Source organism: Carassius carassius, chromosome 15 (assembly GCF_963082965.1).
Source record: "Carassius carassius chromosome 15, fCarCar2.1, whole genome shotgun sequence".
In the NCBI taxonomy this organism is placed as follows: Eukaryota; Metazoa; Chordata; class Actinopteri; order Cypriniformes; family Cyprinidae; genus Carassius; species Carassius carassius.
The window spans coordinates 10,647,495-10,675,172 of record NC_081769.1 but is presented as its reverse complement, the minus strand read 5'-3'; the positions used below and the strand labels follow the sequence as shown (position 1 = coordinate 10,675,172).

Sequence of the window (27,678 nt, the reverse complement as noted above, 5' to 3'; positions counted from 1 at the left end):
TTTTAGGTCTATTCGTTTACACTGTATAAAACATTTTAAGTTGTAAATACGAGACAACACTACTTCAGTCAGTCATTATATTTAAAACTTCATGTTATTTCTGAGCAATTTTCGAGTGTAAATTGGTAAATTACCTTTTTCAGTGTATTTTATAGCTTGTTTTGTTTTAAATATGATCATTTTAAGCCTTTTTGTGCCTTTTTTGGAAATGTGCTGAGGCTGACTAGTAGGTTCAAGTCCACTAGTTGAGAACCAACATATGCATGCCATTTGGGTGTCTTACTTCCACAAATGATCTACTAATTTATTAAGAATAATTCTATGAAAAAGGCCCACCTTCAAGTCAAGATGAGCAATCCTACACGTGTGAAGGTAGTGTAAAGCTTCTAGAATATCCCGTAGGTAAAGAGACACCTTTTCTTCTGTCAGGTTCCCCCAGCTAACAATATAGTCCAGGAGACGACCTTGATCCGCGCTGATGTGCAAAAAAAGAGAAACAAAATGTGTTAACTAAAACATCTTAAATGAACTGATGATATTATGATGATGTTGCCTTTATGTGTGAGAAGATAAAGTAGAGAAGTCCACGTACATCGCCAGGATGAGAACATAACTGGCTGGGGTCTCGTAGGTGTCCAGCAGGCCCACCAGGTGAGGATGCTGAAGACACTGAAGGACACCCAGCTCTTGAACCACCTGCTCTCGACGCATTAGCTTCTTATTTACTAGCTTAGCGGCCACTGATCGCCTGCTTCCTCTTTGCTCACACCACTTAGTGACGGCAAACCTGCCTCTACAGACCGACAGAAAACAAACATAAGCTGGTTTATAATGTTAGCTGTGTGTATAGAGATAGATAGATTATTTGTTTAATAGTATGTCAAAACATTTCATTTGCGCAATACCTCCCCAGTTCCATAACTTCAGTGTAGTGGGACTCAAAGTTTTCCTTCCAGAGGATCCCGTCACAAGAAGTGCCTACAACAACATCGGCGAATCAACTTCCATTCAAACTTTTTGTTTTAGGCAGTGTTAGCTGAAAATCAACTGACCAAGCACCCTGAGGTAGGCTGATGATGTCACTGAGCCCACATCATTAGAGGCGATGCAGGTATAGGTGCCGCTGTCGTCCAGAGAGGCAGGTGAGATACGAAGGGTCACTTCCCCTGTCTCACTGAACAAAACATTAAACAATTAGGTGGCAAAATTTATAAATTGTAATGCATAAAATCAAAAATGCACAACATAGTCTATTAAAAACATGTTCTTTTAGTCTAGAATATTCTGAAATGGTCAACTGCTCTATTCAAAGGACAAATATTGCTGTATAATGTCTGTTGTTACAAGCCAATTTGATCTCAGAAGCAAATTAAATGTTTTTTACAAAATAAAATAATTGAATTAATTAAAATGAAATTTTAAGTTACATCAATATTCAATGTACATGTATTAATTTATTTGGTAATCATGTAATGTAAAATCAGTTAGTCATTACCAGAAAATAAACCCCTAGTGGAAATTACGAGGTGCCCGTGGAAATAACTAGCTCACATAAATGGATTCTGTAAATGCATGTTTTACTTTATTTTTGCTAAATATTTTTATCATATATTTTTAGATTTTTACTTCATACATTTGTAAAATTTTTATTTACACTATGCTATATATAGTATTTTTTAAACCAATTTTTATTTACACTATGCTATATATATATATATATTTAACCAATAAGTATTTTCATTAAATAATTTAGACTTTTTGTTTTACTTCAATTTTGACAGCATTTACATTTTCAGCAAAAATGTAACAAAGTATGCATATCCAGCAGATGGAAAAAAAGCATGATAAGGGTGCTCAACCACAAAAATCAAACATGCTTACAAGTTATTTTAAGGTGTCCTTGTTACAGTGTAGTTATACATCTAAGTACTGTGTAATATTAATTAACCACATGTGGTTTAGGGTTACTTGCATGTAATTATGCATAATTTATTGTTGTTATTATAATAGTAAGTACATGTAACATGTAACAAGGTCACAAAAAAATTCATACTTTCTCACTAAAGGTAAAGTTTTAAAGCAATTTGGATCTTTATCAATAGCCACGTTAAAAACAGTACTTCTGGTGAGAAAATGGCATAAATATTTTTTATGTTGTGCCATTTTTTTTCTTCCTTGTTTAGCCATTTATTTTTACAATTCTAAAACATAATTAGATAATTGGAAATCAGATATTGTGCAAAAATGAGAGATTAAGTTCACAGCATGACAAATGGTAAAACTTAATTAATTTGTTCATTCATATAGCCAAATTTGAACAACATGGAGACAATTTCACAGAAATATTTAGCATGGAAAATGTTTCTTTTAGTAAACAGTTATGAAACTAGCAAAATGACTGTACATCTTTCGCAATAGACTGGATCGAAAACCATAAACCAAAAGTGCCCCCTGCAGTCTGTATAGGTTCGTGACATATAAAATGATGTCTGTGTAGTGGTTTTACCTGTGTGTGAGTGTGTATCTTCCACCATTGCTGAGAGTGCTCTGGTCAGGCCCTCTCCAACAGACCGAGGCTTTGGGCTGCCCACAGATCTTACAGCGGAGGGTTACACTGTCGCCCCTGTCACACACGACCTCAATCAGGGGGACCACAAACTCTGGGGGAACTGCTGCCAGCAAATCAGAAACTTAAAGTCATTTGTCTGTTTCATTATGACACATGAACAATTTAATATATGCAGAGAGTTTTCCAAGAACGAAAGAACAATATTCTAACTTACCATCATAAATGTAGTTGGGATTCAAAAGCTGCAAAAATTAAATAAGCAATAATGTAATGTTGAAAGTACATACAGTAAGTAGAAATTATCATAGCTATGAAATTGCATAATCAGTAATGATTACAAAATGAATCATTCAACTGTTAAGGTAGTACCTTTACAGAAACCTTATTGGCTGATCCATCTCGAGATTTGCGATAGCCATTCTCTGATTTGCTTTCTTTTCTGCCCTCTTTGTCTCTCTTTTCAGACTTTCGTCTGATGCGTAGAGCTGTGTGCCACGATGAGGACTTCCTGAATAATAAATATAGTTTTAAAAGAGAATTCACAGCTAGAATATTAATGTTAGACAACAAACAGGAAGTCACTATCATTTAAAAAATGGTGGTGTCTTCTAAATAAGTAATAAGCAGATACTTACAACCTCAGATAAGGTAAATTTAAGGTCAACATAAGCTCTAAATGAACTTACATAAATACTTGAAACACCTTCAAATCTAATTTTGACAAATCAATTCCCATATGGAACTGTAAACAGTGAAGCTAAAATATGAAATATATTTTTGAAATAGAAAATATATTAAGTTTCAACACTCATATACTAAAATATATACCAAAATGTATTTTAGGGTCAAAAAGGTCGTAAATTAGCCTACATTTAGGGTAAATGCAAATGTGTATGGAATGGATCAAATTACATTAATAATTAATAATAATTTTGTACTACCTATTTTATAAGACTATTTATATTATTTTTATTTATATAGTTATATTATAAGCTCATTTAATAATTGCATTTTATTTAAATGTGTTATATGTTCATATCTGTTATATGCCACAAATAAAGTTTTTCTTCACATGTGACATGCACGGGTTTTCTTGGATTGAATTATATAAAACGAAATGTACTTTTCTCAGTTTTTTTCCTTAAATATATTTATACATTTTTAATATTTGTAAAATATTTACAAAAATGTCCAAAAATATATATGCAGAACAAATATTCATGCAAATATGTTTTAAAGCATAATAGCAAATATATATTTTTTGTATTTTTGTATATTTTGAAATATATTTGAAGATATATATTAGATAGATATCTTTCAAATATGGATGCTTTATGCAAATGTATGTTAATTATTAATGGAACAATTATAATTATAACCATTAATTAATATAATATAATATAATATAATATAATATAATATAATATAATATAATATAATATAATATAATATAATATAATATAATATAATATAATATAATATAATATAATATTGGTCAGTGTGCATCAATAAAAGCAAGGCATTAATATAGAACGGTGAATAAACTGAACTAAAACTTGGAACTTCCTGTGCATTAAACGGTTTTACTGCTCACCTGCCAGCCAATCAGTGTTCAGTATTCAGACACTATATAATATAATATAATATAATATAATATAATATAATATAATATAATATAATATAATATAATATAATATAATATAATATAATATAATATAATATAATATAATATAATATAATATAATATAATATAATATAATAGTCACATGTCCCCTTTCCCTTGTGACCTACTTTTACGTTGCCTCCTAATTCGTTCACCTGTGTTTGATTAATTAACTCATTTGTTCTTTTGTTTGCTCCCCTACAAATTCTCTCAGTTTTCCCTTAGTCGGTGTCCGTTTTCGTTTATAATTTTAATTATAATTGGTCTTCTTGCCTGTCTGCTGGATTTTCTGATTAAAAATAACTTTTTGTTTCTCTGTTGTCCTTGTGCATCTGTACCTCACCTACCCATAACAGAAGAATGGACCTACACAGTTTTTTGCTGTGTTTTTTCTCCCCTGTTTCCCTCATTCCTCAGCTACCATGGAAAATCCTAATGTTGCCCTGAAGTGTGAAATGTGAAGTGACATACAGCCAAGTATGGTGACCCATACTCAGAATTTGTGCTCTGTATTTAACCCATCCAAAGTGCACACACACAGCAGTGAACACACACACACACACACACCATGAACACACACCTGGAGCAGTTATATTACGCCTGTAGCATAGGGGCCGCTCCCTAGATACTCACACCAGGGATTTTTTGGAATTGGTGTGCCTATCACACTATCCAGACTGCTTACTTTGTGTGTTTTACATCTCCAGCCTCAGCAAGTGGTCCAAGGCACACCCCTCCGGGAGCGGTCCTCGGGACAACTCTGCCACATGTGTGGAGTGGGTGCTGGAGACTAATGGACTATGTACTCTGTCTGTCCCACAGATGAGGACATCTCCAGCCCCACTCCCAAACCAGAGACCAGCCAGCCGTCATCCTGCTGCATGGAGCTTTTGCCAGAGTCTAACGCAGACGGAGAGCCTTAATCTCCTGTGTCTCCACTGGTTCCGCCCAGCCCTGAATCTCCTGCGTCTCCGCTCCTGTCCTCCAGTGGTCCCTCCCACCCTCCCTCTCCCGCCTCCTCTTAGACCAGCCAGTTCCTCAGCCTCATCTCCACTGGTGCCTGTCGGCCCTTCAGCCTCAGCACGCCATGTCCAGTGGGTCGGTTGTGCTATGGGACTTCCTGTCACCAGCTTCCTCAGGTTTGGAGGATTCACTGTCTCCACCTCCAGTCTTCGAGACCCGGACTCCACCTCGGCTCCCTTGTTTCCACCATGGCCCGCTCCACCAGCTCCATTGGGCTCCCTCATCCCTCCGGCTCTGCCTTGGCCAGTCATTGACCATCCGATGCCTCGGGACTCCACTCCTCTGGGTTTGCCTCGTCACTACATCCCTCCGACTCTTGTCAGGCTCTGCCTCTGTCCTCAGTTACTTCAGCTCCACCGCGGTCTTCTGGAGCCTTCGCCTGAGCATTCAGCTCTGCCTTGGCCCTCTGGAACCTCAGTGTCACTCTGGCCCTCCGTCTGCTTGGCTCCATCCTGGGCTCAGTCTCAGCCAGTTGTCCCCAGTGTGTCGTCTAGACCAAGTCAACCATGGCTCCTCCCTCCCTTGACTCCGCCCTGGGGCTTCGTCCTGGCTGGTCTCTTGACAAAGATCTGGCTTCTCCTGCTCCTGGCTTCCCCTTGGCTCCTCACGCCCTACACTCTCCCATGGACTTTCTTTTTGGACTCTTTTTGTTTCTGGCCCTCTCCAGTTCCACACACTCCTGAGCCCCCACCCTCCCTCCTCAGTTGGAATATGTTTCAGCACAGGGATGTGCCTTTCCAGGAGGGGGCGAACTATCACATGTCTGTTAGTCTGTTCCCTTGTGACCTAGTTTTACCCTGCCTCTTAATTGTCATTTCGTTCACCTGTGTTTGATTAATTAACTCATTAGTTCTTTTGTTTGCTCCCCTACAAATACTCTGTTTTCCCTTAGTCTGTGTCCATTCTCATTTATGATATGTTGGTTTTCTTGCCTGTCTGCTGGATTTTCTGATTAAATATACCTTTTTTCTCCTCCTGTGTCTGTACCTCACCTACCCATAACAATAATATAATTTATAAAAATAATTAAAATAATTAGCTTCTTACTCTTGAAGTAACTAAACAGTCAGTCTATAATCAATAACCATTAATAACCTATCCTCACTTGAGGGTTCCATCAGCGTAGTCGGGAATGAAGGTGGAGGTGTGACCCAGAACATAGCCGGGGATCCAGCCCTCGGCTGCTGGGCCTTGTTCTGTGGCGGCACGGAAAACTAGAAACATGTTTTGCTGGTTAGAGGCCAATATCTGCACAACCTCTCCTTGATACACGCTGATCTCATCTTCTTTTAGAGCCACGTAGTCCTGGGTCACCAACATGGTTGACATACTGCTGCTGCTGCTGCTTTCACTCTAGAAGCAGAAACACAGCAAAACATCAGAGTAGCAACTTTAATATTATTTATATTTTTATATTATTTTTTATTTGATTAATAAGAATGTTGGAGACATTTAGTCAGCTGGTCAGAGAGCAAGAATAAAGCAAACGATAGCAGTTGCAGGAAAGATTTACAAATGGAAAGTTTATAACTCTCGGAAGAGTTACACTAAAGAGTCGTGCACACTGACAGTACCAAGTTAAATTGCTGATGGTTTTCCAGACACTGTACTGTTGGTTAAGTATACCATGAGGTGGATGAGCTCAAATGTCTATGTTCCCACTGACAGTCACCAAAACATGCTGAACTTTGTCACATCATCAACAGTCTCTATCACTCATGTTGCTTGTAACCACTTACTATAATTAAAAATAAATGACTTCTGGCCTCTTTGTTGATGCAAATTGCTTTCATTGTGAGTACCCCTCAAGACTGTTGGTTAAAAGAGGAAATCTAACACCCTTAAAGACCCCATGAAACCATCTTTATGCTAGTGGACTGCTGAAAGTTGACAGGAAACAGACAAAATATACTGATGCACTCATGTGTGCCCGTGTACCCAAATGTTTCGTCCAATTAAATGCTCTCTAGAATGAGAATATACTTTCCCCTAATACCCTGACTTTCTTCTGATGCAAATAAAGTATATTTGATATGTTAAAAAAGGATTTTAGCACTGGATTTTATGGGGCCTTTAACACCCCACAATATATTTATACATTTTTTAAATATGTAAGCTGGTTAAAAAGAAAAAGAGTTAGTAATTGTTAGTTGGCTGTGGTTTATGTGCTTCCAATGCTTGCATATTAGGTCTTCTCAGGCGGTTAGAGAAAGAACATCCTGCCAGTTTAGAGCAGAGAGAGTCAGCAGAAAGTCAACGGATGTACAGAGTTTCTGAGAAACTCTCAAGGAGATATTCTGGTTAACAGTGTACATTGTTAGTTGCTCAGCAGCACAGTCAGCCCAGGCCAGTTAATATCCACACGAGCCTGTGAGAATCCTCTTTTAGTTCCAGGTCAATGCACATATACCCCAGTGGGTTAGTATGAAGCCGGAGGTGGAGGTGAAGCAGGACCAGGCCTCACTGAAGCCAGGAGCTAGAGTTTGTCTCTTACCCCATTGCTGTGAGTGGAATGCAGGGACTGCTCACTGGTGGAGGAGCAAGTACTGATGTGGTCCAATTCCTTAAAGTGGGTGGAGTGCCTGCGAGTCTGACACTGGTTGCGACTCAGTGTGTCGCTCTGCTCTGTGTAAGAGCCAGGCCTGCCAGTAGGTGAGATTGGCATTGAGGCCCAAAACGGGGAGCCCTTTTGGACTGTAAAGTTCTGAGGGTTCAAGGGGGAGAGAATATGCGAGGGGACTCTGAGACGGGGCTTTGTTTGGGTGAGAGACATGGGTGCGACTGTGGCTCTTGGAATGGGTGTCCCTGATTGGGCTTCCTCGCGTAGCTCCTTCAAGGGGCTCTCCAGGACCCGCATCCTAGGGACCTCACCGTTTAGGTCCTGGTCAGGAAGAGGACACATACCTGAAGTGCGGTCATCTGGGGCGGGGGCGTGGTGGTGGTGCTGCACAGGCTGGGGGAGACGAGAAGAAGGTTGAGGGATTCGGGATGTTCGGGACCGAGAGCCACAGCTGGGAACCATGGCAGAGCTGCTGCTACCCCCCGGAAGTCCACTGCTGCTAGGTCCACCCAGACCACTTGCCCCCACATGATTCCGTTGGTATTCAATGGGTGAAGTCAGTGCTGAGAAGACAACAAGAGGGAAGTGATATTATATAATATAACCCAGTCATAAAATACATAATTTTTTTTAGGTGTATGCATTTTTATAAAGTGAAAGAGTAAGGCTTTGAACAATAAATTTTGATAAATATGTTTTAAAAGTCACTGGGACTGAATGACTAGATGGTCTTAAAAGCTGTGTTACCAAGTCTGCATTTTTAAATTAGGGGTGTCCTATCCTCCACCAGGGGGCCCACTATTCTGCTATTTAGCTCCAATCTTTATTAAACACATTTAAACCAGCTAATCGATGTCTTTAGTGTTACAAGAAACATCCAGGCAACTGTGTTTGGACAGGTTGGTGCTAAACCTTTGGCCCAATAAAAACAGGATTGGACACTCCTGATGTAATGCAACATAAAGTACACACATTATGTGGACAATCCCACTGGAGAAGCAATGAGGTTAAGCCAATTACTTGGTTGCTGTATATAGTTTGTGGGGCTTTACACCTATTACATTTTGGTTTGTAGATATTTAACCAGTAACCTACCATTTTATATTTTTTTAAGAGAAATCCTACAATTGTGTTACCATTGAGGAAGTTTCTCTGGTTCTCCAGGATGCTGCTGATCTGTTGAATCCATGCCAGGCAAACCGCCCGGTTGGAGGAATGGAGGACATAGTGCTCTGTACTGCCAGTGGATGACCTTGAGGTCAAAACAAACTTACAGGGGTCATTATCAGGACTCTCTTCTAGACCCAACCAACTGACCTGCAGAGCAGAGATTAATAAATGTTTTAACTTGCTATACTGTATCTTGAGCACAGTGTTTTCTACAGCAGTGGTTGTGTACACACTTTTATGCTGTTCTTAAACAGATAGCCCGGCATAGAGAATCCCTTCTTTTTATCCAGAGGATCACTGAAGATAACTATCTGCTCGAAGAGAAAGACACGCCTCTCTTTCATGCGGGAAAGGAGACCACCATCCTGGTCGGAGACCATGAAGGTGTCCTGTAGAAGCAGTCTTCCCTGGGCTACAATTTTACCCTAAAAGCAGAAATAACAAAACAAACAATGCTTAGTCCTCAGAACAGTTAAAATTCCCTTGCATGTGGAAACAAAACTGCATTAAAAAAGAACATTCACAACAAGTACAGGTTGGTTTGAAATATTGTAAAGTGAGGTTCCCACATTTTTTAATTGGAGGAAAGGTCACTGTTTTATTTGCTCGGATTGTGAATAATTTTGTCAGACATCTAAACTTCCGTGTATTTGGTTTGATTAGTTGTGAAGTGAAAAAAAAAAAAAAGTTGTGAACAGCTTGATGACTTCATGCTGATTTTGTACATACAGTAAAACTGTTAATAGCTGTGTTTTTAGCTTTCCACCTACACACTCACAAACTTTAGCAAATAAGTTAAGAGAAATGTGTCTTACATCAAATCCTTGGAGGCGTCCAACATTCATCATGTCATTGCAGCGTTTTGGAACAACACACATCACCTCTACTGCTTTCTGTGAGAGAGCATATGTAGTTTAGAACTAGATTTTTACATTTTATGAAGAAAATGTGACTGCTGCTTGCCTGTGTAAAATTTGTCACCATAATACAAAGGTGTTGTGGGTGGTTACTATGGTGTTGTTACTGTATGTGCTTTACTATAGCCCAAGTCAAAGATTTCCACCTGATAATCTGAGATGTAGATATGAATCTGGTCACAGTTGACATATTATTAATGTTTTATCATCTCCTAGTCACACATTGATTTAAAGTCAGACTGATTGTTTAGAAATGTCAGATAACAACATTTTTCCTTAATAAGCTGCATGATTTGAGGTACAGTATCATTTATATTCGTAGCATAAATGGTGCTGCTGGATGAGTTATGTGTCAAAGTTAAACACAAGCCCTTGTCTAAACAATTACCCTTACCTCTATTTCTACAGTGTCCAAACCAGCCTTTTTGGAGAACTTGAGGAAATCCTAAAATAAAGCAACCAGTACAATGATGAGTAACATTCATTTATGTTGAAAGGCTGATCTTTTCTCAACATCTATTCTTTACATAAAGATGGGTGAGTAGAACTGGAAGGAATGACTACATTGCTACAGCAATTTCACTGCCTGACCTTCAGCAGAAGCTGGTATTTCATGATCCGCTGCACTGGTTTAATCAGTAGATCTGTGATCTGTAGCCTGTGGCCCAACCTCTGTTTTAAATCCTGATGACAATATAAAGAAAAGATGAGACAATGTGGTTGAAAGTCTGTCTTACTTTTTATGACTCATGTTTAAATGTCAGGGAGGATGTAGGCAGTGACTTTAGTCTTACCTCAAAATACGTATCAATGTATTCTGAAACAATGTGCTCTGATTTGGGCTTGTTTTGGCAGTACACAATGTACATGTGCAGTCTTCGTTCCTGTAGCCAAAACAGAATTTCAGACAAAGAAGGTCAAAAATTACTCATCAAGTAAGATTTGAATAAAAAAAGGATAGATCCTGTCCTTCATGCTGATTGTTCTATTCTAACGCATTCTCATCCCAAGGCGTCATATACTGACCCTCTTGACATTTCGTCAACATCCTACGCATATGGCACCCTCTAGCGTCAATATGAGACACAGATTATGGGTTAAGGTTAGGGTTAGGGTTAGGGTTAGACCGCTAGGAGGCGCCTTCTGGCACATTTTTATCTGCTTCTAATATTGACGCTAGAGGGTGCCATGTGCGTAGGATGTTGACGAAATGTCAAAAGGGTCAGTATATGACGCCTTGGGATGAGAACGGTCTGTCTATTCTGCTTGCCAGTTATGCTGAAATATATAATGTACTAACTATGAATCAGTTATTGCATATGCATGGCATGGCAGGAAAAGTTGCTCCAAAAATGAAAATTCTGTCATTATTTTTTACCCTCATGACATTCTAAACATGCATGCCTATTTTTTTCTGTTAGGTAACTCAGCTAAACATACAGAAAAAACAACCATATGCAATTCATAAGTTGAAAGGGTAGACACTGTAGCTTTATGTTGTTAACAAAACATTGCTCTATTTGTTTGAACATCCCAACCAGACTGACATAGCAACATGATCTAAGTTTGAGGTGAGAATATCCATTTAATTTAATGATATTTGTTGAAACCCCACAATGAATCATTTCATACCTGTCTTATAAACAGGAGTGCGAGCCTATCTGGGTCTTCCAAGCACTTCTCTAGTTCACCAAGAAACAAGCTACAAAGATGAGAGTTGCAACATTAAATGGCAGGAAATGAAAGTGCGGGTCTTGGTGGTATTTACAAGAATAAGAATCTTAAGTGTGTCATTTTCACATACTCTTTATGCCAGTCATAAATCTGGTGAATGTTCCCAAAGACAATCTTATCTTTGCCCTTCATGTCGTCGGGTACACCTTCCTCCTTCATCCTGCTCATGTAGCCCTGCAGGTGCCAGAACACATCAATATGGTTACCATTGGAGACAGAAACACATACAACATGTGATCCTCCTCGACGACCATTCTAAATAACACAACACAACAAATGCGTAACAATATCATATCCTCAATAGAGGGATAGACAACTGATCAAACAGAACTGAACCCTGACAGCAGCTGCCAGTTATGATTACTCGAATGAATGTGTTCAGTTACATGCGGTCACCATAGTGATTTCACTGCGTTATTCGTTAAAAGAACTGAATATAAGCCCACCTCCACGACTGCACCAAGGTCTCTCACATAGTCTCTCTCCGTCTCCACCAGTTCCAGCAGTACATAGCTGAAAATGAAAGAAATAAACACATTCACATACAACAAATCAAAGAACAATTCAAGATGGCAGGCTGAGTCAAAAGAAACATATTTTATTTAGTATGAACATGTATCTGTAAAAATACTTCTAAAGAAATCAATTAAAATGTATTATATTATAATATAATATTATAATTCACAAGACTCACATCAGTGTTCCTCAATGTATTGATCTCTACAGAATGAACATTGAAGCTAAATTAACTCAATTATAAAGCTTTCTAAATGAGAAGCTCAAACTATTTCAGCTTCGACCCAGTTTGCTTCTGACGTTTTAAAGCAAACACAATAATTATGAGACAAACTGCGTGTCATACAATAATGTATAAACAATATGCTACATGATCCTGTACCTGTTTTGAACCATTTCAATTAAACAAGAGCTTTCCAAGAAAGTAAGGAGTCATGAAAAGAGTCACATTTGAAGAGTTATTTTTACTATCTTCAATCTATCAAACAGTCAGTATGACTCTTTTCTGTTCTAATCTTCCCTCGTTTTTCTTCTTTTGCTCTTTGGGTATTTAAGTATCATTCCAGCTACCTAAAAACCTCTGTGATACCTTTCTGAACCTCTGCCACCTGCAACACTTTTAGCGTAGAGTTTTACACATTGACACTTGTGTTGAGAGATGCTTGGAAGCTCTGACATAACCTTGTCACTAAAACAATCCACAACGAGATTTAATTTTGGTGAGGCCTTACAACTACTAGTTTTTTTTAAGAGTGCTTATATACAAATACTTATAAATGAGAGAGAAACACACTGTCGTCTCTTGAGGAAGCCAGTCTTGCGTTCATCCATCTCATCAATGGGAGAGGAGGAAGACAGGAGGGAGTTATCCGATGGGTTGCAGGAAGGACTTCTGCTATCTCCTCGCTGAACAGGGAGAGAACTAGGCCTGTCCTCCAAACTCTGAGAAAGAAAAGTGGACAATAAAAAAAAAAACATTTAAATACGAAGTGATGGATTTCCTACACCTCTGTGATCTCTTACCATTTTGCTCTTGACGAGTTCCTCAATGGCGCTGACCAGTTCAGCTGCACTTGGTGTCTCTGAGCTGCTGGGATGGAGATGGGAGGTAGCCTACACAAAAAAGAAAGAAAGAAAGTAACAATGTTTAGAATCTTACTAAAGTAGGGCTCTCACAAAAATGAAACAAAATGAAACAAAAACACAAAACAACAGAACCAAAACAAAACAACCCCCCCCAAAAAAAGGGTTCAAACACTTTAAGAGGTTTGACACCATTTTCGGGTTAGGGTTACATAGTTGAATGACTAATAAGTAATTAATACTGGATCCAGTGTTGAAAAATGAACCACAAATTCTAAAGACTTCAAGATTTATTTATTTTGTATATCTGCAATGATGCTCACCATTGTATTGTTCTTACAATGAAGGCGGAAACATTCCAGTCCAAATATGGGAGTGGGTGTGCTTTCTTTATTCGCCAGCCAATCGGGCCTAATTTCAGAGTGGGATGGGCATACAGCATACAGGGGAATGGAAGTAGGAACTTTGGTTTGGAAGATTTAGGTTGTTTTGGGTGAAGAATAAGTGCACACATGGCCCAATGCATGTGATGGTACGAACCCCTGAATACTCCATTAAGGGGCACATGTAAGGTCACGGACAAGGTCAAGGGCTTTCTCAGTCTATAACAGTCAGAAGTTCACATTTTTAGAAATGCTACTAAACAGGATCAGTTTCTGTGCCTCAATAAACAAGCTCTGGTAAAGCATAACTGAGGACATGTGTAGTATTCAAATAAATGATTGGACAAGAAGGACAATATACAGTGAGGATGAGGTATAAAAGTAGAAAAAATGACTGCAAATAAAGGAAAGAGGAGGAGAAAGCTGGAGGATAGAAGACTACATAGAGAGATAAGGAAACTGAGACAAAACAGAGGCAGAACAGAAATCAACATAATGCTGGAGAACATTAAGAAACAAAGAGAAAACAGAGCAGCAGTTAGAGAGGCCTATTAGAGGACCTTCTAAACTAGTATCATGGGGACAACATGAAGTCAGCATGAATAAATATTCACAACAGATTTTACGTCCACAATGTAGCTAATATTTTCCTTCGTAACAAAGTTCCTAAAGAGATGTAAGGTAAGCTTTGATCTGCAAGGTACTGATGGCGTAACTAAAAGTGGGCATTCCACACTAGAAATCATGAGAATACAGATTTGGAATTGATTGTGGAGGACTGTTTTCTCTCTATAACAGTGCTTTCATGTGCCTTTGTAGGTCTTTTTGACCAGGACATTGACACTAAAGGTCAAGTTCATCCTCAAGATAATATGTGCACAATAAGACCAGAGATATGTTATAACAGCATCCAGGGTCTGATTTCATGTTGACTTTAAGAATGTTTATTAATTGGACTACATCAGCATTTTAAAATCAGCAATAAAATCTCAAAACAAATCAATAATGATTAAATAAATCCTTCCACAAAGTTATTTTCTGGTGACTGGCATTTACCTTGTCCTCCTGGGAGTCCTGATGCAGAAGGCTGTGCTGTTGGATGGCCATAGGAGGCGGCAGGGGAACCGAGTCAGGCCCTTCCTCCCCTTCCTCCTCACCACAGCTCTGCATCCCTGAGGAGGAAGACTTCGATAGAGTGCCACTGCTCAGTCCCTCATTTCTCATCTTCTGTGAGAAACAGAGAGGAAGAAATAAAGAGAGATAAACATTGTTAAGCTATGAAACAGCTCAGCAGCTGTGGAACATTTTTATACCAAAATAGCTCCAGTGAAAGAGTTGCACTGTATTTATAACTGCTCTACACCGGAAACCACAAGACAAGAATAACACTTACAAATCATACACTTAAAAGAAGACAGAACGCTACATTTACCAAATGCATTTACCAGGAAATGAGTGGCAACTAACTACCATATATTTACTCATCTGGGAGCTGTTTCAACCATTTTCATTGTTTCAGTAGGGCTCTGCTAGGCACTTTTTATTAATACTGTAAACTTTAGTCCCATTAACTTTTTTAATCCAATGTTTTTGTTTTTATTATTATTATTATTACTATTTATTTTTTATTTTATCTATTACAATTGTTAGATAATTGTCTAACATAAAATTCATTTAGCAGTTTTTAAGTTAACCTTTTGTTTTCAGTGTCATAATATATATATATATATATATATATATATATATAAATATATATTTATATATATATATATTTTTTTTTTTTTACAAAAATACAATAAAGTGAAATACCATTACAACTTAAAATAACTGTTTTCTATTTTAATATTTGCATTTTAAAATCTTATAGCAACGCAAAATTTTCAGCAGCCATTACTCCAGCCTTCAGTGTCACATGATCCTTCAAAAATCCTTCTAATATGCTGATCAGGTGCTCAAAAAACATTTCTTATTATTATCACTTACAACTGACTATAGCTGACTCCAAACTATGAAAAGTAGCGTATATACATGCTCAAATACAATATCAGAATACATTAATTGATATACAGTTCACTGGAGAAATGTAATCATACTAATAAACCTGAAAGAAATTGTGTGTGTTAAAACAAAAATGGTGTTAATATATTGTTTTCTGGTCACCAACCTCCTCTATGGTCTCATCTTGTGGTGTGGCAGCACTGTCATCTGAGTCTTTCTGTGAGCCGGCATCTGCGTTCTTGCGGACATCTCGACTCTTCTTGTGCTTGTGTGCAAGTTTTTTCACATGGCCGTCTGCTTTACCACTGCTGAGCCGTCTGACAGGGCTGGTCAGCCACTTGCGGAGAGTATTTCCAGGCCGTTTGGGTCCAGGAGAGCTCTGCAAATGACACGGCTGCAGCGTGGCACTCCCCGAAAGTCCTCCTTCATTACTGGAGACTGAGAGCGTGTCTTCAAAGAAAGAGGGAGACAGAGAACAAGAAAAAAATTGTGTTTACATGTCTTGCTGCAGGCCGCAGTATTTTTATTTTATAGAACAGCTGAAAACAACTGGCAAGAGTTCATAGCTGTACAGTTATACAAATCATTAATCAACAACAAATCAATAATCTGCCAATTAATCAAACCGTCAAGAATTCATCAACAACATGGTATCCTACCCATGGCATCCAACCCTAACATGGTATCATACATTAGAAAGGGTAATTAATAACATAATATAAAAATAATATTCAGTTTGTATATAAACAGGGGTGCACATAATTTTTTCAGCCTGGTTCTCATAAGAGAACCTGGAGATTTGGTTTGGTCCTCACACACTCCATATAGCGTGATCCATTAAATATAACTATAACAATTAATTAATAATAGTTATAATATCATTGCACTTTAGTTAGTTTTATTTTAAATGAAATAATAGCAAATAAACTAAATAATAGTGTGTGATAATATTATTAAAAATAAAAGGCAAATACATTTATTTTATAGTAAACTTAAAAATAATATATAAATTATTATAAAATTATAAATTATAATAAATTTTAAATAAATAAAAGCGTTTTCATCATATTCAAACTTAAAATCAGTAGGCTTTTATTTTGACAGGATGCCGGCAAGTAAGTATACGCGCTTCCGGATTTACCACTGCAGCTGATTAAAGAGCGTCAGTGGATAAATGTCACAGTTTTGCATTGTGCTTTGAAAACGGCATGGCATAGCCTAGATTTATGCTTTCAGGTCGAAAATAAAACTAATATAGTACAGTTTGTGATCTAAATGGTAATTAACTATTAGAACTATTGCAATATTATTATTATGACCATTATTAATATTATCATTAAATTACTTATTTTAAACAAATGTTGTTTGTTTCAATATGTTTTATATAACACAAAGACATGCAGATATTTTTTATATCTAGGTTTAAGAGTGCAAATATTTCTGGGCCCATTGTACAAAACCATTTCTCTAAACAGATTTATTGCAATATCAGTACAGCTCAGTTTACTGTGTTATAACTATATAATAAACATATTATACATAACTAAAACGATAGAGCATATCTGAAAAGTCAAATCTGACAGATGCTATCTGATGCAGATTATTCTGGCGTTTGTGGAGAAGTGTGTGAGCGTGCTTTTCTCACCACGAGGTGACTCTATAGTGATGCAAATCGCAGATCTACGTTTCACTTCAGAGAGCTTAACCCTCTTAAAAGACCCTGCTCTGCTCCTTAGAAAAAAACATTTCCTTACATAAAGCTTGCATAAGATATTCTACTGATAGTCTACTGATGTGCAGAAGGCAGGCTTCTGATGAATGGAAAAATCAAGATCTAATAAATAGATTTTTATTGAATGTCACTATATAAACATTGTATATAAATATGTCTTATGTTGTATATATGAATTCTCAGCTGTCTTGCTCTCAGTAGTTTGTCCCCTCACTCTGGGCAGTATATTGAAGTAGCTGACCCTAGTGTGACCCATCTGTCATAGTCCACACTCGGTGTATTTGCCAAAAATACAGACACACATAGCTACACCTGGTAAACAAACTCCACAAAGTAATGAACAAAGAGATGAACACATCAGTTTCAGCGCTGAAATAATCACCAACATAGCATCTAAATCAATCAGTCTGTGAACAAAAGCGAAATGTGAACACCATCATAAATTCATATTCCTATGTTACTTGGGTCAATAACAAAACAAACATGTTAATAATAAAAAGTAATGTGTTTAAAACATGTGCCAAGTTATATAAATGTACTTTTTGTATTCAATTCTACTTCATAAGGGAAAAAAACAACAAAAAACATTTAATTAATATTAAAAAAAAAAGTTAAAATTTTTAAAACATTAAAAAAGTAATAACCAATTTAAAACATCTGAGTATTGTACATTTTAACAATTACTTTCAAGAACATTTTTACATGAACATTTTTTTAAGGGAAATTATATTTTATTTATTTATTTTATTAAATTTATAAACTATTCAGTCATTAATTAAATTAAATTAAATTAAATTAAATTAAATTAAATTAAATTAAATTAAATTAAATTAAATTAAATTAAATTAAATTAAATTAAATTAAATTAAATTAAATTAAATTAAATTAAATTTAATTTAATTTAATCTTGCCTGATTATCCGGATAATAATGTGTTCTTAAAAAAATAGTAACTGTTTTAAAAAGAATTGTTTTTATTCATTAATAAATCAGAACAGTTTCTCCCTGACATTTCTGACTTATCAACATGTAAAATATTAAAATGAATTTTAATTCAGAAGTAAAACATCTTAAGAACAAAAACAATGCCTGTGGAAATTTTTTTACAGAAGTGAAAGTCTAGTAACTAAATTAATATGAATAATATTCTATAGACACCTGAATATCTATAAAATGTCTATACACACCAAAGAGATACAGGAACAAAAGAAAAAGTTCTGAACAAGCTTTTTTTTCATTCTTAGATGCCATGAGTACTGAAAATTGTTGATCAATAAATATAATAAAATTACATCAAATTTGAATAATAATAAATACTACTTGCGGTCTTTGTAGTAGTGCATTAAAAGCACCTCTTGTGTATCTTAATATAAACCCTGAATATGATTTATACATCTGCATATCAACATACCCTATGCTTCATTTCCTAAATACACTGAATTATCTTAAATAAACATAAACCACACTATATTAAGCTGAGTTACGTCTACTGTATTCAGTCCTGACATTGATGTTGTCCTGTGAGGCACGTACCCAAATCCAGCAGCCAATACTTGCAGGTCTCTGAGCGTCCTGAAGCTGAACCCATGTGACAAAGTGGCCTGACTGATAAAAATGAGTGTATTCCATGTGCCATACGCAAACTACACCAACTCCTCTAAACAGAAGGATTTTACCACATAATGCTGAGAGGAGAGTGATGGACTATGAAAGAAAGGGAGGGAGAGAGGGAGAGAGGAAGGGGGACGGAGAAAGAGGGAGGTTTGGTGTTTCATGCACAGCTGTGACTAAGTTATGCTCAGAATGAAAGAGATGGAGGAAGGGAGAACCGGATGAGAAGACTCAAAGAGAGGAAAGAGGTGTAACCTACAATTCTTTAATATAAAATATGGGATTCTGAAAGAGTCAGAGTTAAAGTCTTCACAAGATCAGGCAGTTTCAGCTTTAGTAGCGGTTTTCTAAATGGTGTAAGCTCACAAAGATAAGCAGGTCATATTTCATAAATTTTCCTTTTTTTTGCACTTCTGTATTTGATCTTGCTTCCCAATTTCTAATCCAGATTCTCATTACATTTGTTACCCTGGACCACAAAACATAAGGGTAAATAAAAAATAAAAATAAAAATAAATTAAAAAAATAATTGAGATTTATACATCATCTCTGAAAGCTGAAACTGAATAAACACCCATTCCATTGATGTATGATTTGTTAGAATAGGACAATATTTGGCTGACATACAATTATTTGAAAATCTGGAATCTGAGGGTGCAAAAGAAGTTCTTAGCAATGCATGTTACTAATCAAGTTTTGATATATTTACGGTAGGAAACTCATGGAACTTTTTTTAATATCCTCATGATTTTTGGCATAAAATATATATATTTTTTATTTTGTACAATGTAATAATCCATACATGTATTGTTGGCTATTGCTACAAATATACCCTTGCTACTCATGACTGAATTTGTGGTCCAGGGTCACATTTATCTTTTACTGTACACTTTATAATTATACACTTATTTTATAGGTTTCACTGTCACTTTTGCAAGTTTACAGTTTTACATGATGTCAGGTAGAAATATGACATGATTCTTGACAGGTTGACTTTGTAAGTTTCACACAGTTACATTATTAAAATCTAATAATAATAATAATAATAATAATAATAATAATAATGGCTTTACAGATATGTAATATTCTTTTATATGTAGATTTTGAAAAATGGCAGAACATTTTCAGCATTTTTCATTGGGAGCACAGCAATAATACATCTCAGCCGTAAATGACAGTTTTAGTACATTACGACTGGCAGGCTTGGCCAGTATCAGGTCACAGCATGAAAATTAAGTTAACTATACAAACAACTGCCTCTATATCACCTACACAAATGGCTGCCTCTCTTACAGGCTGCACCGGGGCGGATGGCTACAAAGATCTCCCTGTTTAAGCGTCTTTGGCTGCTTAACAGTAGCTGGTCTGTGGCCAGTCGAACTGCTTCCTTTGCTATACATACACACACACACACACATGCAGATCCGTAACTGCTTATGCCAGAACTAATCAACATTCTACTGAAGATTCTGCTCTGGTCTCATGGTAGCCTAAAAGTTTGATTTCTTTCAGACCCTCTGGACACGTTGCAACATAGCAGCTGCCTTAAATATACCTTGAACGATTCAGCGAACAAAATAGTCTGGGCAGCAATTTGAAGAGGTTGAATAAACTGACCATCATGAGTTATGACAGTTCCTATTTCACATTCTAAAAATACAGATTGTCCTTGCTGTAAGAGAACCGGCTGTTTGACATTTCCCGTGACCTCTGCCAAAGGAAAGGTGCTCGTCTACTTGTAATGATGTCATAAAATGGACATAAATGACAGGTATGTGTCCTTTTAACTTAGTATTAGTAACTTATTAGCAAATATCATTAGTTTTAATATGACTTTTACATAACTTTACAAGTTTTTCATTGAGAATCTCTTTAATAGACGGACGGACGGACGGACGGACGGACAGATAGATAGATAGATAGATAGATAGATAGATAGATAGATAGATAGATAGATAGATAGATAGATAGATAGATAGATACATACTTTTTGGGAAACATTTGAGCAGCATTTTCTTACTACTGTATATCATGAGATCAAAATAAGTCAGTTTCAGTAACTTCCCAGAATTCCCCAAACTGAACACCACACCCTGCACACACTAATGATCTCCTCTCAGATGCTGCCCAGTCATCCTTGTGTGGGTGACCTCAAAAATCTTTGCCTGGTGACCTTCTTAGTTTTACCACATGCTCTTCCTTTGTAATCAAGTCTTTGTCACAAATCATGGTCCATTTAGAGTTTTAAAAGCAGTGACTAACCACCATGAATTCCATTTTACACAGCTTTGATCACAAGGAACTGACGAACAAATGTAGTTCTAGATGTACTTACTACAGCCGAATGAAATTCCACAAATGCATGTGAACAGTAATAAAGCTCCAAAATGAATTATGCTGATCCTATGTCTCCTTCATATGCAAACATTTATTTCACCACAAATAGTTAAATCTTAAATAGAGTAGTAAATAGAGTAAACCTTAAATATTGCATGAAATGATAATGAATCATATGCAGTTTTTATAGAATATTGTAATAGAAAAACAACATTTCCACTGTTTCTACTAGGGCTGTGTTTCACCAGCAAAGTTACATGATATGTATCACGATAAAGGGCCACGATACGATACGTATCACGGTACAGGACTGCACTGAATTTTACCTCAGAAGAATTTAGTAAAATAGCTGTTTATTAAACACTGCATACCATAGAGCCGTTGCTAACTACAGGCAGAGCAGGCAGTTGACCTCTGCATTATGAAAGGCCTCCATAACTGTACCACAGTACAGTACAATATAGGTAATGGCATATATTTCATGATTACATTGGGCACTCCCCACTAGGTACAATATTCATATATTCAATTTTCAATACAATATTCAATATTGCATCTTGTTTTTAAGCCCATAAATAATAATGTACTCATTCTAATATGTTAAGATCATCCTAACATTGCTGATAGGTTATCATAACACAAATCAACACACTCTCTACGTAAAACTCTCACAAATTTTATTAATAAAATAGATTAATGTCTGAAGAGCAACATTATCTTTCTCAATGAGGAGTTTATAACATCATCGTTTCTAAATAGAGAAACGCTGAAAAACAGTGGTAATTCTTACATACACAGCCTCTCTTTCTCTCTCTCTCTCTCTCTCATAAATGAACACTTGATAAATTATACTTTTCTGATAATATTGAAGTGGAGATCACACAGTGTTAATCAGTGTTTTCGGAAAGCAAGCGCGTTTATCCTCAGTGAAGAGAGAGCGCGTGTACATGGTTGGCAAAGATAAGTAGCACACATAGCAGATATTTCCGTATTGTGCAAGTGTGAAGCTCTGTTTCGAGGACTGCATCTCTTTATATCAGGCAACCCAGTTGTGTTCCTCTGTGGCCAGATTAAACCCGATGTAGCCTATATATATTATGCTCTTTTCATTATTTTCAAATCTCTGAAAGATACATCTTCGTATCGATGTATCGAACACGGCACTAGTTTCTACTGTTCCAATAAAACCAAGGCTACTTGGTTGACCAAACCAGAACAGAACAGAACAGAACAGTATTTAACTGCCAACCATCCACAATTTAGTCAAATCCTGGCAGATAAAATAAAATATTGTCTAAATATTTTCCTGCAAATATTCATCTTCTTTTTGAAATAGGTCACATTACAAATGTTACCCATGCTTTAAAAATATTTTGTTATTATACATAATATGATCATAAATGACATACAATAAATGTTTTTTTTTTATTAAATTAAAAATTAAATTAAAATTTATGTGTTTAGCAGACGCTTTTATCCAAAGCGACTTACAGTGCATTCAGGCTATCAATTTTTACCTATCATGTGCTCCCGGGGAATTGAACCCCCAACCTTGCGCTTGCTAGCACAGTGCTCTACCAATTGAGCTACAGGAACACAAAAAAATTAAATCAAAATATCAAAATCTAAATCTAAATTATTTGAAAATGAATACAGCAAAAACGGCAATATTGTGAAATAATTTTTCTATTTTAATAAGGATTCTCTGATGAATATGAAGTTTATAACAGCATTTATTTTATATACATTAATTTATATTTATGTATTTATTATATATTATATTTATATTTATATATTTATATAATTTATATACATAAATACATTTAAATGTCTTTACTTTTGATCACATTTATGTGTCCTTGCTGAATAAAAGTACTAATTTGTTTGAAAAAGAAATACTGTATTTTCCGGACTATAAGTCGCACTTTTTTTCATAGTTTGGCTGGTCCTGCGACTTATAGTCAGGTGCGACTTATTTATCAAAATTAATTCGACATGAACCGAGAGAAATGAACCAATAGAAAACATTACCGTCTCCAGCCGCAAGAGGGCTCTCTTGGTTCTTGGTTCTAAATAAATGCGACTTATAGTCCAGTGCGACTTATATATGTTTTTTTCCTCATCATGACGTATTTTTGGACTGATGCGACTTATACTTAGGTGCGACTTATAGTCCGAAAAATATGTTACTGACCCCAAGCTTATGTATTATTGTTTTCAAAACGGCTGGTTTTAATTGCATGACCAAAATGACAAGATCACATTAACTGTCCTGTGTACATGGATATAATCCTAGCAGGGAAATCCCCAACAGCCCGGCAACCCTGTTCATCACCTGACACAGCCCATCACCATGGTTACTGCATGCTCAACACACTTCAACCCTAACAAGAAAGAGCAAAGCTGGACTGCAATTAAAATTTTATTTGGGTTCAGGGTGAGTCAAGAACAGACACACACCTGTTCACGGCTTTGATCCATTCCTCCTGAGAGAAAACACATAATATCTGGCACCCACATTAGCATAATCTGATTAAATTTTGGTTTGTGTATGTCATGCTTAAGCTTGCACACAGCTAGAAATCTGTATCCATAATTACTGTAATTAAACATCAATCCTCGAAGTATTCATTAAAAATCAAATTATTTTTAAAATGCTACCAAAACAGATTAAAAAGCTGAGATTCCTATCGAGTCAAAGGTGGTTACTTAACAACTCTTACACAAAGCACCAGCTGGAAACCCCAGACGCGTGTGTTGACGTGTCTTTCAGTAATCCCTCAAGCATTTACACAGAAGCTCTTCCCATGACTGGAAAGGAACATCAAACTCTATTCCAGATTCTCAGGACCTGACAAACTCAAAACACTGACAAATACAAGTAGTGCAGCCTCTGTGAAGTGTAAGCCTTAATAAATGCCATTAAAAATCCTGAAGCCATCTTGATCTAACCCCATAACAAGGATAGAAGAGCATGAACGTCCCAAAAAAATCCAGAACTTTTAAGTAAATTCAGTCCAACTGAATCTAACCCCAAAAAGCTGTCCATCTTACCTTTATGGTTGAAAATGCCCTCCATCTCCATGCTACTTCGGGAATGTGCGATGCAAAGCATAGAGCTAGGAACCAGGCCCTCTTGAGCAGGTGAACGGTCAGTGGTGCGAACCAGACACCAGTCGGGCTTGTCTTGGGGCCTTTCTACAAGCTCCACTGTCTGACCTCTGCGTACAGTCAACTCCGATCCATTACTGGCCACGAAGTCGTGGATGACCACCGTCAACTCTGAACCACCGGATAACTGTGAAGGAAGGCATAGAGTCACATTAAAAATTCAAATATATGTGATAAAGACAACAAACATGACAAAAAAGAGGCATAATGAACGTACCCACTGGTAATGTGGCATTGCCAATGAGCTCAAAAGGTGAGCAACTGACCCTGAACCTTTACACGCCATGTTTCTACCAAAATATCAACCCCTATTACATCTTTATGGAAGACGAAACATCACACAGAAGAATGGTCTGGGTAAAAAAAAAAGACATTTCCGAAAATGCCATATCCTATAGTCTGGAAGACAGAGCGTTGAATAACCATGTCTTATGAAAATGAATCTCATCTACAGTTCACGCTCAAGCATTCAGAACTCCAGTGAGGTAAAGTGGCAGGCGTTTGAAGGCTGCTAAGACACATCCTCGCATTGCCACGGAGATGGAATCAGTCTGAAGGAGTGATGCCTGGCAGGAGGAAGGGAGAGGAGGCAAAGACGGACACAATGTGCCAAGATTTAAAGGAGCAGGAGGCAAATTAATGCTCATTAGAAGTGACGTGCAGCAACTCATCTGGTTCTGAGAACTTCACCTTTTCACCTCACCATGAACTGAGAGGGCTCTGTGTGCGTTAAGATGTCTAAAACAGTGAGCTTTTGTGCAGGGTCATCAGGGTACTTGAGTGAATGTAGTAACTCTTGACGTGTTTGTGTATGTCATAAAGAGACGGGGAAGGGACCGACATGGAAGAGAAGACAGAGAAGGACTAAGATATCCAAGTGTGTTTAGATCGGACAGTATCAGCAAGTAACGTGTGTTGCTGTAGGAGGCTTGCAATACATATCGGTGACAAAAAGACACATGTGTGAAGGCGTGTGAGAGGAGAGCACTGACTGTGAGTGGGAAGACAAGCATCTGTGCTGCTAAATCCAAAGCAACCGAAGCAACAAAAGTTCCCCAATGAGGAGCCTTCATTACGTCTGTGTGTAATCAGGTTAGTTGATTGTTGGAACTACTGGATGCCTCTGTGTCCAGACTTCTTGTATGGCTGATTTCATATTCAATTAGGATAAACTTTCTGTTCCCTAAAATGTTTGTATATATAAAAACTTCTCATAAAAATCCTAAAACATTCTAAACGAGAGACTATAAAGAATTGTACTACTTTATATACAAATTTTTAACATACATCCATATTTGACCCTGGACCACAAAACCACTCATAAGGTTTATAAATAATCTGAATAAATAAGCTTTCCATTGATGTATGTGTTGTTGGGACAGGACGATATTTGGACGAGATACAACTATTTGAAAATCTGGAATCTGAAGGTTCCAAAAAGTTCTTAATGCATATTACTAATCAGAAATTCAGTTTTTATATATTTACAGTAGGAAATTCACAAAATATCTTCATGGAACATGATCTTTACTTAATATTCAAATTATTTTTGGCATAAAAGACCCAAACAATGTATTGTTGGCTATTGCAACAAATATACCCGTGTTATTTATGACTGGTTTTGTGGTCCATGGTCACATATAATAATTTCATAAAAAAGCTTGCTTTTCACTTAAGAAGCTATTTTTTAAATGCTTAATTAATTGAGTATTTATATGACACTAATTGCCTCACTGCTTATAGCTGAACTTAATTGATGAACAACATTGACACTATTGAACTTAATAACATTGAACTAAATTGAGTTGAATATTATTGCAAGGCACTACTGTCTTCTTTAGAGCTGCTTTACAGCTCTTGTTGTTTCATCATTTATTATTACCACTGATACCACTGTCTATCTTCTATGAAGCGCTATATTAATAAATGTCACTTGACAAACAACTTGACAACAAAATGTCCCCAATAATGCTGTGATTACCACTTTCCTCTGATGAGTCATTTTTTCCACAACTGCATAGTGACAGAAATGCAATTAATTTTAAGATAATGATAATGAGTAGCTTTACTACTGTTAAAGTGTTATGGCACAGGTTCTATTTTTGTTTTTGAATTTATTTTTTTTTTAGAAACAATCTAGCATTTATTTATTCATTCATTAAAATTAAAAATCACCACCATCAAACATTATAACAGAATCATTTGTCAAGAAGTAGTGAAATTGGCCCTATTTGGAGATTCACGCATGTTAACTAGTCTCTAAAAACGAATGCCTGGAATCAACTGTCTTTGAGATTTTATTAATTATTGAAATTTTTAGGGATGCACAAATATGAAAACTTATAGCCGATACGATAACCGATAATTCTTTAATTATGAAAGCTGATAACCGATATGTTGGCCGATAAATCTAAATCCACATTTTTTCATTATTTTTGAGAGCCTGTTTACCAAATATGTCTCATGATTAAAAGGCATTAAACACTTCAACATAAATCAAACATAAAGCAGCTTTACAAATAAATAAAATAATGCTTAAATAATGGAAACAAGTTACTGGACAACATTACTTACGTGTAAATACAATTGTTTTATTATAGGTGTAGCCTGTTTCTTTCTTTTTTTTGCTCAGGTACATTTCACTGATTTTCCAGCAGCTTAGTATCATCTCTAAAGAAGAGTGTACATTTCAGGGTGGGAAACAATATTTTGTTCTTTAAATATTTGGATTAGAACAAGATGTAACTATGAAGTACAGTTCTTCAAATTAATTCTCATCCATCTGATATGAAATGCCCATTATGGAATATAGCTTGAAGCAGCAGCAATGGGGCCAACCACACAGATGGCACAAATGTGGCATGTAAAGTTGTTTAGTCATATAATCCTTATCAGTGATTGTAGTATATGCAGTTTAAAGGTTATAAGTATTTCTAGAAGTACTTGTAACTTTTCACAACAAGGTGATGCAGTCATAAAATCGGTAAGGTTTTGTCAGGATATTGTGGTAAATATAACCGCAAAATTTTGTGCCAGTATGAAAAAAGGTTGCAGATATATAGTACTTCTAGTTAGTCAATAGCACAATCATAGTTTTGAACATCAGAAATCCATTTACTGAATTGAAAATGATGTTTTGGTGAAGATTAAATAAACTTTATAGGCATTGCAAATGTCCAGTGTTCCATGAGCACTAAAATAATAAAAGAGAT

The 27,678-nt window shown here is 36.4% G+C and overlaps 1 protein-coding gene across 9 annotated transcripts in view; it reads right to left on the bottom strand.

The window, feature by feature from the left end:
• Positions 1-27,678, bottom strand: part of triob (trio Rho guanine nucleotide exchange factor b) — a 181,439-nt gene that overhangs the window by 3,569 nt on the left and 150,192 nt on the right. For 4 of the 9 annotated variants that reach the window (XM_059567328.1, XM_059567330.1, XM_059567332.1 and 1 more), the window contains 23 exons: positions 24,350-24,593; positions 15,783-16,066; positions 14,675-14,845; positions 13,176-13,265; positions 12,946-13,094; positions 12,083-12,149; positions 11,707-11,810; positions 11,535-11,604; positions 10,697-10,786; positions 10,494-10,586; positions 10,297-10,347; positions 9,801-9,878; positions 9,219-9,410; positions 8,952-9,132; positions 7,750-8,378; positions 6,361-6,608; positions 2,939-3,077; positions 2,784-2,811; positions 2,507-2,672; positions 1,053-1,174; positions 906-978; positions 593-793; positions 337-475 (listed from right to left, as the gene is read on the bottom strand). In XM_059567328.1, coding sequence (XP_059423311.1) covers positions 337-475; positions 593-793; positions 906-978; positions 1,053-1,174; positions 2,507-2,672; positions 2,784-2,811; positions 2,939-3,077; positions 6,361-6,608; positions 7,750-8,378; positions 8,952-9,132; positions 9,219-9,410; positions 9,801-9,878; positions 10,297-10,347; positions 10,494-10,586; positions 10,697-10,786; positions 11,535-11,604; positions 11,707-11,810; positions 12,083-12,149; positions 12,946-13,094; positions 13,176-13,265; positions 14,675-14,845; positions 15,783-16,066; positions 24,350-24,593 — 3,609 coding nt within the window. The other 5 variants (XM_059567329.1, XM_059567331.1, XM_059567334.1 and 2 more) reach the window with 4 other exon arrangements.